The 14,084-nt window shown below is 40.2% G+C and overlaps 1 protein-coding gene across 1 annotated transcript in view; it reads left to right on the top strand.

Moving 5' to 3' along the window:
• ABCG8 (ATP binding cassette subfamily G member 8) overlaps positions 1-14,084 on the top strand; it is a 202,601-nt gene that overhangs the window by 140,295 nt on the left and 48,222 nt on the right. The window contains exons 9-10 of the mRNA XM_086927798.1: positions 4,372-4,571; positions 8,262-8,338. Of these exons, the coding sequence (XP_086783924.1) occupies positions 4,372-4,571; positions 8,262-8,338 (277 nt within the window). The remainder of the gene's footprint in view (positions 1-4,371; positions 4,572-8,261; positions 8,339-14,084) is intronic.

Below are 14,084 nucleotides of genomic sequence, written 5' to 3'. Positions count from 1 at the left end.
TGTTTATGCCATGTGTTTGGGTCTAGATTATAATCCTGAACTGGGTTACTTATTTTGCTGCCATCAGCAATTATCCGCCAGAATAGGTTTTGATCACCTGCTTTTGCGGCAGCCATCAAATCCTCCCAGCTAGCGTCCTCTCAATTTCTAGGGGATACTTTTAATACATTATTTTATGCTTTTCCTTCTTGCCTGATTAGCACTGTCTCCTTAGATTGTAAGGCCTTAATAAGGAGTTTTTTTTACCACTGCATAATCTTCAGTAAACCATGGATTGGACACCAGTGTATTGTTACTACTATGGAGGGCTTTCCCTTTGTAAACCTTAGTAAGATAGGATTTTACATATTCAACCAGCATCTGGCGGATCTGAGAAATCATTATTGCATCCGAGCTCTCATTTAAAAAAGAAGATAAAATATCACAAAAAATATTATAAATAGTAATGAGGGGTTCTACCTTTTCGAATATTGATGGCCATTTTACTACCCTTCTGTTATTGCTCGCTATAGGCTGCATAACCTCTGTACCCAGGCCTGGTTGGATCAAAAAGTATTTCCCTTCAAGATCTAAACATAATGGGAAATGGTCACTTTCTTTTCTAATGTCAACTTTGAAATCATGCACTTAGGTCCAATATGCAGCACTTATCATTATATAGTCTATGCGAGATGACAAATAACCCCTTGAAAAGGTATTTGAACAATGAAAGTCTGAGGGGCATCTACCATTGCAGGACCTTAATCCTTTCTCTATAGTAAAATTAAGTAACTGCAATGCAGAGACAGTGCACCCCAGGATCTTTTCCGTTCTCAATAACGGAATACCCATTGCTAGATCTTGTTCCTCGAAAATTGTATCCAATCCGTCAAGGGTTCATAGCGACAATTAAAAAAACTATAATAGGTCCATTACATTTAAGAGAATAAATAATTTCTTCAAGGTGCTGGATTAATGATGATTCTTTTGAGCGCTCTCTCGGTCTTATATTTATGTCAAATAGATACAGCCTGGATTTGTTTGGGAATTTTAAACTTAAACCTAATATATTATCTATATCTGTGGGTATAATTCCTATGGATACATTAACATGTTTTTTTTTATCCGTATTAGGAGGCCACCTAATGGTCTTCCTCTATTTGATTGTTGGGCCTCAATACTAAATGTTCTATAACCCACTTTGTATAGAGGTTCCCTTGACCAGGGCTCTTGAAATGGGCAGAAGTCGAAATTATCGATAATCCTGCCAGTCAGGTTCCTGAAGTTTTTTAGCAAGTCTGGCTATATTCCAAGACAGCATCTTAACACCATCCAGAGTTAGGAGGTCACCAGTATTTATACAACTAGACCCTTCTATCTCTGCAATATTGGATACTTGGTTTCCGTTGGTGCTATACCCTTCACAGGATTCTTCCAGATTGGATTGCCTAACCAGGTCAACTACTTCTTGATCTTCAACCATAGGATACTGCAATCCCACTACTAGGGGAAGCAAATCATTCCACTGGTTCAGTCAATCTACAGCTTCAAGATTGGCTTGTCCCCCTGAAGCATATGAAACAGCGCCACAATTATCTATACTAATTTTATTTTTCCTAAAACAGATTTTAGATTTAAAAAGTGAGTGGGTTCTTTGATTCAGAGTTATTAAATTGTCAGCAATGGGTTTTGAATGGAATGTTAACCGTATATCATCCAAGTCCCCTTCTTCTTGCTGTAACCGTTCAGCATTCTTTATATCAGATCTTATGACAGAAAGGCACTGTTGTTTCGTTCTTATCCAATGTATAACTTTGTTTACGAGGGAGTCCCTGTCTTCCCTAGTACCAGGTTTTAATCTTGGAACATTAGTAAGGATGACATTATAAGAATTTAATTTCCTGTTAATCGGGTAGTGAGGTACCTGGCAGGATTCCTGTTCCATACGGAGCCCATATACTCCCTCCCACATTCCCGAACATCCTGTGATGGTCTGTTTACGCATAAATTATCTGGGTGTATACTTGGGGGTGGCGCTATTTGCTGTGGTGTGGGCACTCTATGATGTTCCCGCAGATTAGTCGCATAGTATCTCATGGTAGATGGGAGACAAGATATTGAGTTTGTAGCAGTACTCTCATGTACTCTATAGCATCAGTTACTTTTATGGATAAAATATTTCCTGTATTATTATGAAGGGATTTATTCTCCATAAGTTTATTATCCCCTAATGCAATAACTACCCCCCCAAACTTAAGTGTAAATTGCTTGTTAGTAACTCGATCATCCTTTTATGCTATAACCTCTTCCTGAACCACATTTAATTTTGTACGGAGGTTAAAAACCTCTTCTATTAAGATGCCAATAGCAGCTAAAGTGCAATTCTCAGCAGCAGATTTGGGCTGTTTATGTGTCCTTGCTATCCTTTCCTGCCTGTCATTACTTCCGCTGCTTTCCTTTTAGCCATTATTACCCGCAGGTATATGGTGAAACTATATTTATAAGGCTATAAATATGACAGCTTTAACTGAGTCAAGGCATAAACACAATGCAATAACCTTTATGAGGATGGCCCAAAAAACAAAATGTCCATGTATGTAGAGGCCCCTCAACAGTTAATTCATTAAAAGGATGTTTTGCATAAAATTATAACAACAATTGTTCTATGGCCAAAGTTCAATGTAGTTCACGGCCTTTTTAAAGGTAAAAAAAATAAACTTACCGGCTAAAATACAAAGCATACTGGATAAAAAGTCAGGGGGATTGCCCAGCCCAGCCTTATCCGGTCTTTAACGGGCAAGGACGGGCCCGCCCTTGGCCCGGGCTACCGCGTCACTGCGGTTGCAGGGGTGGCTGGGAGGTGTAATCCTGCCTGTGCTGTTCACCCTTCCCCCTGTCTGCCGGTAAACACTAAACGGCGCTGGCTGTTGCCCTCATGGCGATGGTGCAAGGATCTCTGTCCCCATCGCTGCTGCTGGTGTGTCGGTATCCAAAATATTAGCAGAATATTTACGGTGCTGACCTTACCCACGACCCACACACGACTGCCTGGATATATAACAAATCTTTTTTTCTTTGTTTACTTTGGCGGTATCATCAATGTCAGCACTGTAAAAAGAAATAATTGAACATTGGAGATTCGCCACTTTATAGGTTTGCTCTGTTCCATGCAGGGGAAGCATATCTTCTTGCATTTTGCAACTGCTGCCTATATCTTTTCTCACTACATGCCTTCATTTTTCTGCCTCTTCTACCTTTTTTGCAAGTTGTTCTTGTATCGTTTAGAGAGGGCTACCTCTGGGTGTATGGTTATCAGAAACAAAGTTAATATCTAACCCATTTGATTCTGCTATGTGAGAATTCCATTACTTTGTGAGTTGTTTGTGCTCAGTCCATCCCTTGCAGTTCAGTACTTTACAATAAAATGCACTATGTGTATTGCACTGTCCTCATGTTCTGGACGCATTGTCATGGATGGTCTCATACTGGAACTCATTGAATGCTCAGGCATCCATTAGCTCTCATCTTACTTTTAAACCGTCTTTTTGAGTATTTATAACATTGCACAATAGAGAAAAAGGACATGCCATACATTGTGACCATGCAAGTTCTGAAGCTGTACATCATATTTTATGCGAATGGCATGTAATGTCTTACAGATGGGTTGTGTGGTGGAAGTTAGGAGATGGTCATGGCGTTATATGGCAAGGGAAGTTGGGGGCAATCCCCATGTCCTATAGGAGTGGGCTGGGAGTGGGGCGGGCTTCACTTGAGACTGCAGCCTTGCCCACACTCAATGTTACTGACTGGCATTCCTGCCTGGAAATATTAAGCTGATGTTCCTGCACATATAAATTTGATTGGCCATAGTAGGATGGCACTTGGGAATGCTGCTCGACCCAACCTGCAGTTAGCCCATAGTAGAATCTTAAATCTGTTAATTTTGCTTTTTAACCTTTGATTTTAGCAGTTATTTGGGTAAAATCAGTGAAGAAAATGTCAGAAACCCATTTTCTGAAAGTATTGAAAAAAGTGTTTCACAGATCGAGTCTTATAGTATTAACATTTTATTTCCACTGTGTTGGTGCCCATTTAATTTATATATTTACTTGTTTATTTTCTAGTTTTAGGCAGATAGATGTGAGCAGGAGGGTGTGTGGGTGACCAAACATCTGTGGGAAGACGAGAAATGGGGAGTTTGGAGTCAATTTATTTGTGGGCAGAAATCCGCGACTCAAATTTGCCATCATGCCAAAATTATGCTGAAAGGAATTATTTATTGTTTGCTTAGAAAGAACACTGCTTCCCCATGACTAATGCAATGACCAAAAGGACAAGTAGCAGCATTAACGATGCTATATTGTACAATAAATGTCATGTTTTTTTTTCTAGACGACAAGTCTCCAATGACTTCAGAGATCTTGCAACATTATTGATCCATGGATTTGAAGCACTTTTGATGTCATTATTAATAGGATTTTTGTATTATGGCCAAGGAGGCAACAAACTCTCCATCCAGGACACCATATCCCTCTTGTTTATGAAAGGTTCCATACCACCATTTGGAGTGGTTTTGGATGTTGTGGCAAAATGTAAGTATGACACAATCAAACATACTAAATTGATTATGCAAACAGTTGCTTTTATGGTGAAAGGATGACTATTGTGTTATTTCGGAAAACAATATTTTCTAAAACAGTATTACCTTTCTGATTACATTGACAGCACCTAGGCATCATTGTGCGACTTACTATACTTTCTTTGGATGAGTACTAAAATACTAGGGGGTTTACTTGGAGTTTGATGGGTGTGGTGCCATCTGAAGAATGTACTTCCTCATCTTAAGACACATAATTATAGTACGTTTATTGCTCTTTGTTATCAGAGCTAACTGTTAAGTCATTAATTTGTTCACACTTATCTCCTATATCATATATTACATCCCAGAATGTCTCGGGCTTAATTAATTTAGAAAACAATACTACTCTTCACCACACCACATTTATTATTTTCCTTTCCTCTCTTAATGTTACGTAATTAAACTGGATGTAACAGACCATAAAATGGTCTTCATAATGGTTACTGCACCTGGGAACTAGTATTGTAATATCCTTTAACTAGCGTACATGATCCAGAGGTAGCCTTACTAAATTTGCATTGAGGCCCGATTTGGATTAGATACATTCCACTTCTCTTCTGGGTCCTCCTCCTCTACATGTTATCACCCACAAACCCACTGAAAGGCAAAAATCATAAAGTGTTAATCCATGCTGGACAGGTAAGTCGCAGCAGCCAATCTCAATATGTTGTTCTTAGCATCAAATGATGGCAAACAAATTAAAGCTGTAATCTTACTTATTTTGGAGAATCCAGCTTTACCATAAGGTTTGTGTGGCAGACGTAAATCAAACCTGTGTAGTAATAGGAGAAGTGCAGTCACCAGATTGGTGCACATGTCTTCCATTTCCACAGATTTACAGCACAGTTGGAACTCAACACTGAGTCATGAACGAACACTGAGTGGTTTTATACATTCTGCAATAATGATGTTTTCAGCAGAACTTGTTTTGAAATTTCTCAGATCATAGTACTATATTTTGGACTTTGACTGTGGCTAAATATTATCAAGCTAATATGTTCACTATTACTTATATTGTGGTGTATCTATGCATTGCAGCTGTTTGGTATGAGTTTGAATACCTTCTTTTCCGCTTTTACTTAGCCATAAAGAGATTTTATTAGCTCCACCCTAAACAGTCTCAGATATTAAAGTAGATTTAATGATAAATGCAGTTTTTAGAGCAGAACTCCGCCACCTTCTAAGAAGCAAAATCCAATTTTTAAAACAATACACTTTTGTGACCTCCCCTTAGCTTAATGGACACGAGGCAAGTCGATTTTATAATGTATTAGTAGGCATGCTTTCAAAATGCTGTGAATTAACAAAATAGCATACTCTTTACAATTCATGGTGTTCCCCTCTAACAGTGATTGTATATGCCATGACCTTGACACCAACCTTTCATTTGTCTTTATTAGACTGTGGTCAAGATATTGATCTGCCCATAACTGTGGCAGATGATGAACTTCACTGGATCTGGGACACTTTTCAGAGGGGGTGGTGGCCTGTGTCATATATTCACTAAAATCACAAAGCTTCTGAAAATTTGTGTTGTTGATATCAGTGATTTTAGAACATATGAAAATACCTTTCTGCAGCAGAATATGGGGTAAGGCATCATATCCATATCTGTGCTAAGATGAGGCCCAGTGTGCATTTTGGACTCCATGTATATATCTTGCAGTTTTATACAGCCTGAGCACTGCCCAAGGGCAATGGAGCTCTTTACATGAGCACCAGATTACATAAGGTCAGATATATTTTATTTTAAGGAAGGCAGATGAAGAGTTTTGCTTACTGTCAATTCAGGGACTTGAACTTGGTTCCCCAGATTCAAAGTTGGCAGCTCTGGCCATTAGGCCTCATCCATGTTTCTAAATTCATGTGTGAAAGTCATACACAAGTGGGATGATTGTGTATGCCTTTGTATAGTGAGCACATTCTCTGTTCAAAGGGCTTGGTGAAATAAAAAATATGCAGCACAAAATACTGAAATGTTCACCCAGAACCTTGCTTAGGAGTACTTGCAATTCTTCGTTTTAAAACTGAACTTAAGGACATAGTTGGGCGCCTTTAAACCAGCGTAGTTGGATCAGTTTTTACACTGGGGTGTGCTAACATTAATGTTACGTAACTGAAGTCTTAGGGATTGTGAAAGATCCTAGCTTCACAGAAAGTGAAGCATATGTATTCAGCAGGAGAGAGGCAAGGGTGTAGTACGTAGCTGATGGTGCATTTTGAAGCACGCTGTCATGAATATATTACTAAAGCATCATGCGGTAGCGCACTGTCAATTAAAGAGAGCACATTTTCAACTGAGTTGGCCACTAAATTTGAACAGACATACAGTTTTACTGATGAAACTATATAGTTCATAAGTTGTATTTTGTGAACATTGGGTTTCCATTAATATTTATCATTTGCACATCGCCAAGTAAAAGTGTCTTGATTTGTTTTGATCCTATTACAATCTGTATTTCCATCACACTTCATAATTACAAAAAAATATACTACATTTTTTCATTCCTAACTGCTGAAATATGTGTACTTTTCATTTACAGGTATTTACATGTTGCTGTGTGTTACAAAAAAGTATACCCTCTAGCCTTTCCTTTCACACTCCATTTTCCCCAGCATGATTGTCACATGGTTCACCTCCTTAAAAACTCCTCCCACTTTGCAGTCAGAGAAATAAAAGTAAACACCAATCCCCATATTAAAAGAATAAGCAGCAATGTATTAGAAGACACAGTCTGACTATTGACCTCTGTCTTTGAAACAGTCAAAATGTGACAAGCAAAATACAAAATGTAAAGGCATTTTTATTTATTGCTCTTTCGCAACCCACGAGAAATCGGCGAGCGACTCACCAGTAGCTTGAGACCCACAGTTTGAGATTCTATATTCAGCTTTCATTGTTTCTTTTTCTTCAAATCACCTCCCTGCCTATATTATAGTTTGTCCTTCTATGAAAGCAGTGTGGCTGTGTGTCTTTATATCAAAACCTTAAAATAGCACTCTGACTCTACCCGATTGTTGTTTTGTCCAGCTTATGTAGAATCCTCTTTATGTTAATGTATTGAAACTAATAGGATGCTTTTTAGGTTAGGCTTAAAAGTGCATTTGATCATGTCATGGCGAATCTATTTGGCTGAAAAATAAAAACACACAAAAGGATCTCAGAAACACAGTTTCCTTTTGGTTCTCATTGTTACATGTAGTGTGGCATCCTGATTGGTTGAATTGGATGCTATACCGTCTCTGCATCTACCTCACAGAAATACTCCATGTCCAGTGTCCTATCCCATTTCAAAACATGCTCCGCAGTGTCATGCCTCTTGCCTCCGAAGAATGTTGTGAAATAATTTAAAATTCAATGCATGTGTACATGCACAATATTAATAAAATAAAAGTGTTCACTGTTTCTTCCAGTCATGCCTTGTGTGCAGCAGCTTTTATTGACACTCAGTTTCATAAGTGTTATATTTTCATTCAAGTTATATTCTATTTACTGCATGAACACTCTGTTTTTCAGCAAAAGTCTCATAACTTTTATTCTGGTTGCCCAAAAGCATAACAAACACTACTTAGCCTGTGATCTAGTCAGTCAAAAATATGTTTCCATCTACATTTACTATGTGCACCTATTTCTGTCATATAGGTCATTCCGAAAGAGCCATGCTCTACCATGAATTGGAGGATGGAATGTACTCTGTGACCCCCTACTTTTTTGCGAAGGTACATTTATATCCGCACATTTTAATAAGTGTCTTGTAAACTGTTGCTAACAAAATATGGGTCCTTCACCTGAAGGGTATGTGTGTACATATGTGTATGTGTAAGTTTTGTGTATATTTATGTAGCTCCTTGTCACACCAGGTACCTTGTCAATGCTTCTGTGTTGCTCTTTGCGACACAAGACACAAGAAGCTGAGTTAATTTGATGAGGATCTAACTCATTTGTAATGGGGAAGGTTGTGCCTTAAGCACTTTACCACAACCTATTGACCCAACACAACATCAGATTCTACTATATCATCTTCGACCTCGTAGTCGATAGAGCCTCAATTTTACAGAAATACTAGCACTTTATTGCAGGTTGCCAATCTGAGTGCATTTATCAACTTACTTTTCACCTACACTTTCATGATGACAGTAAAATGTCCTATTCTACCTCAGGTAAGGAGTAAAACCCTTAGGGCCTAAATTAGAATTTGTTGGAGGGGTACTACTTTCTGTCTTATTATTACAAGCGCATTATATTCTATTGCATTTGCAATAAGGTGAATGGGATATCCATCAATTTTTTGTGATGGAGTCAGAAACTGTCAGCCAACCTTTAAATCAGGTCCTTAATGAGGATTCTCAGTTTATTTTTATTGAAAATGTAAAAATAATTTGCCATAATTTAGCTGATTGTCCAGAACATGCACACACATGTACTTCTTTCAGTTTCAGTTTCATAAACTTTTATTCGATTATTAATAGTATAATCATAAAAAGTACATACATAAGAAAAAAAACTTTTCAGCGCATAAATGAGTTTAAAAATAAGTCGAAATACAAAGAAACATACTAGAAATAAAATTTGCAGTTTTGTATGCTTCTAATTAGTTTAGAACATTTTGACGCATTGTTATGACTGCTTTAAGAAAAGTCACTACGAGTTTAGCTTCGTGGGGCGTGTTCAGAGACTGCAAAAAGAGGAACGCAGGATAGCTTTGTCTGTGGCCACTGGATCGGAGGAGTGGAATAATCCACGTTTTTCATGGAAGTTTGTAATATTTACAAAATAAAACAACGTGGATCATTGACTGTTGGGAAATTCCATCACATGGACAGTTCATCAAGTTGCGGGACCAATTTTGAGTTTCCGGAAATGAAACTTAACGGAAAAAAATGTTAAAACGAAGTCTTGTTAGTAAAAATTTCTCGTGGTTTGATAAGAAATACGTCAAATATGGTTGTATGCCTTTGCAAGATTGTTGTGAACAGATTTTTTCGTTAGATGGTTTTAAGATCTCGGCTTGATTCCGTAACTCCCTCAGGTGACCCAGACACACTGATTTTAATTGTTTCCTGGAAATATCTTCTATCGAAGCAGGTTCTTCGAAATAAGACTCGTGGTCCAGGTCTTTGAAGAAGTTCCATATGTAGGACAACCAAGGAATTTTTGGCCAGTTTGTCAAGGCTAAACAGTCTGTAATAAGGGAGCGAGTTAGATGGCATTCGGGGTTGGTCCATATTCGATGCCACAGTAAAATTGGTTGGCAGCGGATAGTGTCAACAATATATTCCATACCAAGTTCACGATGCGAGGCTAGTGTCGGGGAACTTTGAGGGAGGGCTAAAATATATTTAATGAAGCCATTCTCCGTTACTTGTAGTTGGTCTATGCGTCCATTACCCCAAACGCCAGCTCCATAGGTAGCCACACTATGGCACTTTGCGTAATATATGGTCAGGAGTTCGGGTGGTGCTGGTTTCCCCAGCTTCCTCGAGAAAGAAGTCAATGCCGATGTTGCCCGACGAAAGTGAAGGTTTCTGGCGTCGATTGCCTTGCGCCAGTTCACCGCATCATCCACTAAGATTCCCAGGTAGGGGTAGACTGAGGTTTTTTCCAGCTTCATTTTATCCACCATTATCGGTTTAGGGTTTTTGACCCTAGGTCCGATATGCATTGTGAAGGTTTTCTTTATGTTTATTTTGAGGCCAAGTGAGTCCATGAATGTGGCATATTTATTAGTTTGTATCTGGAGTTGGTTCAGGGTCCGTGCTAAAATAACCGAATCGTCAGCGTATAGCAGTGTGGGTATCGGGCGGTGGTTTATCTGGGGTAAGTCCTGGCTCCCTTCCAACATAGCCTGCTCAAGCCCGTTTGTGTAAAGGTTGAACAGGAAGGGAGACAGTACACATCCTTGTCTTACTCCCTTCGTTATTTGAAATGAGCGGGACAGCTCACCACTGGTACCAAATCTTACTCGCCCTGTGGCATTAGAATAGAGTTCACGTAAGAAGGCTATTAATGGGGGGTCCACTCCAAGGTCACTAAGTATTTGCCAGAGTTTAGCATGTTGGACGCAGTCAAATGCCGCACTTAGGTCGACATAGACAAGGAAGATGTTACCTCCTTTGGCGCCAACATATTTCCCTGCCAGGAGGACAAGATTAAGGGCCTGTTCCAAGGTCCCAAGCCCCTTCTGGAAACCGTATTGTAGGTCGGTTATGATTTTGTTCTCCCGGGCCCAAGATTGTAAACGGTCCAGGAGCACTCGACCCGCGATCTTACCCATGGAGTCCAGAAGGGAGATTGGTCTGTAGCAAGCTGGATCATTGCGGTTGCCTTTTTTAAAGATGGGTCAAAGGATTGATGTCGACCATGACTGGAAAAGCCCGACCGAGGTTACAGCTGACATAACCCAAGTGATTAGCTGTGACCAAAAGTCTACATTGTGGAGGAAGATGTCCATTGGAACTCCATCGGGCCAGGAGCCTTGCCAGATTTGGATGCCCTGATTGCTTTGATGACTTCATTGAGGTGGAAATAAATATTTATCGGGTAGATGTTGTTTCCCGATAAATGGACCTCATTTGTTGCTGAACCATTAACTACTGCAAAGTCTGAAGGTGGGCCAAAAATTTTTGAGAAGTGGGTGACCCAATCTTCTTCGGTTACTGCCACATCAAGGTCTTGGGTTTCTGTGCTATTGGCCAAGAATGGAGATCTTATGACTTGCCAGAATAAGGTGCTGTCCTTTCTTTGGGTGCTATCTTGCAGTTGTGACCATAGTTCTTGTTTGATTTGTTTTTTACGTTCCCGTCTGGCAGAATTATATGCTTTTCTTGAGTTAGAAATTTCCAGGGGGTCTCTTGTGGGTCTGTGTAAGGCTTCTTTAAGAGTTGAAAGTGCCTTCCGACAAGCGGTGTCAAACCATCTCGTGGTAGGGGGCTTGTTGTTCTTTTTTAGCTTGACAAATAGTTCATTCCTTATTGTTTCTTGGATGCTTTGGAAACTACTAATGATTGTTTGAGATGACGTCTCCAAGGACATGCATTCAGATATCCAGTGTTTGGATTTTTCAAGGACCCTCTGCGTCGTCTCTTCCGGGTCGATCTTAGCCCACTTAACCGTGTAGCCATTCAGTTTAGTCTTGGTAAGTGATTGCTGATTTAAAAGGCTCGGCTTTGCAGAGTGGCCGTTTACCAGTTTGATGTTGATTCTTACACTGAGTGGGTAGTGGTCACTCGTTGCGTTAGACCCAGTTTCAAAGTTTGCTAATTGCCCTTTAAGTGAGTGGGAGGCTATTATGTAGTCTATGGTTGTTGAGTAGCCTCTTCCATGGAAGGTTGGTAAGAATTCCTGCTGCGGGTCTACTAATTCATTCGCAAAATCCAAATCTAAGGAAAATATAATGTCATTCATTTTACTTCCACATGTCGAGTGCACGAAATGGGGTATGGGGCTGCCAAGTTCGTTTTGCAGCCCACAAATTTCTCTTTTATGGTTTGGGCACAAAGGGAGATTGAAATCGCCACCCCAGATTAGGTGTGTTGTAGTTTCGTTGTTATCATTTTGCAAAGTTGTTAGGAATGTGGCAATCTCTGCTAAATATGACCAACAATCCGAGGTGCCAGAGTTGTTATAATAATTGGTAAAAGTATAGGTGTTACCATTATTGGTGATTATCTGCATAATTTGGTATGTTGGAGACTCTTTTAACAGTTTCGATATAAAGGGAAGAGTATTGGCAACATAGATCATAAGCCCCCCCTTAGGTCTGCCCATATTTCCCTGCACTGCTGGGGTAAATAAAGTTTTATATCCCATTAGATGTATTGGGATTGTGCACCATGTTTCTTGTAGGCAGAGTATCTGGTGTTCCCTGGCTGTATCAAGCCATAACTCTGATGTTGTTTTTGAAGACAGACCTGCAACGTTCCAATATGTAATGGAAAGGCTCCGATTGGTAGGTTCAGGGGATACATGAAGGAGAGGTATTTCCATCGGGGTACTCACTATCGGGTTGTCTGTTGAGTATTCTATCTGGGTCTGAGAGGGATTGATGGGATCTCTTGAGGTTTTTGGTTTATGAGGGTATGAGTCGGGCCCAGTCCCAGAGGGGTCAGTGGATATGATATGCATAAGATTAGTAGGATTGCAGGAGACATCAGTGGTTGTCTCCGACTTTTGATTTGCGTGGGTATGGGGAACAGGCTTAGGTGACACTCGCTGCTGGCTTAAGTTTACTGGTGGGTATGTAATATTGATGTTTTTACTCTTGGATTCAGACCAGAACGGTCAATCGACCATCTCTAGGCAGTCAAAGCGATTTTGTGTTGGAAAGCCCTGCCAACCTTCGTATGATTGGTAGGGTCTGTCCTGCCAGTACTGCCTTGGCCAGTCTCTTGATATGTTTCTGTTACCGTGGTCATAAGTATACCCCACCTGCTTCCACTGATCACTTTGGGGCTGGTGCCAGTTCCAGGTTGGGGTATAGTGGTGTTGTTTCGTTGGAGGATAAAAGAAAGAAAGATGGCAAGCATCAATTCCATCTTTTTTCTCCAGCGAGGGCCAAGCGCAAATATAATACACAGTGGAAGGGTCTCTACATGTTACGATGATACAATCACCGCGGGTCGACTTTGGTGCTTTACCTACCCATACTACCCTGCGGACTGTGGAGATCCCTCCAGAATGATGGGGTTCTAATGGCCTGTTGATGCTTAGCCATTGCATGACCTTGTTTTTGAGTGACCAGGCAGTTTCTGGTGTATCTTCTGTTAGTTCGGGTACACCAGTGAGTACGATTGTTTATGGCGTGGCCTCTGGGGGCAGATGGACTGGACGCCTGGCTCCTGGTATTTTTTTGGGGGTCTTTTTGGGTGACAACTGGGGTGGAACTGTTGGTTTAGATGGTAAAGGTGTTGGCTTTTTAACAGAGTGAGTTGCATTTAGATTTCCTGTTGCGGCCCCTGTGGTACCTGGGATTACCGGGCCTATGTTAGGTGTATGTTGATTCGGCACCACAGTTGTTTTACCCTGTTGTGCTCGTGGCGTTGCATTTTGCAGATTTTTCTTTGAAACATTTTGTTTTGGATTTTGTAGGGGTGGGATAGTCGGAGTAGGTTGATTTGTTACTTTGGATGGTTGTGGTTGGATAGATGTTTTCGGGGGCTGAATCACATTTTGCAGCCCTTTTTTTACAGGATGTGCGTTCGTATCAAGGAGTGTAGCGGAAAGAATTGCCAATTGGGCTTCAAGATTCCTGATACTTAATTGTATAGGTTTCAAATGCTGAACCAAAAGGTCTTTAGTTGCAGTTAGTATTTGTGAGGTGGTTTTACATGTTCTGCAAGGGTTGTCTGTAACCTCGTTAGGAGTGATAGGAAGCAAAAGGTTGGTTTCTAACGGGAGTGTTGTAATTAGTTGTACAGATTGTGTTGTATGATTTGGTGATTCCCTCTCCGGCTCTGTCTCGTGACC

This window comes from Lissotriton vulgaris, chromosome 6, assembly GCF_964263255.1.
Source record: "Lissotriton vulgaris chromosome 6, aLisVul1.2, whole genome shotgun sequence".
NCBI lineage: Eukaryota > Metazoa > Chordata > Amphibia > Caudata > Salamandridae > Lissotriton > Lissotriton vulgaris.
This window is presented reverse-complemented; position numbering and strand designations above follow the sequence as displayed.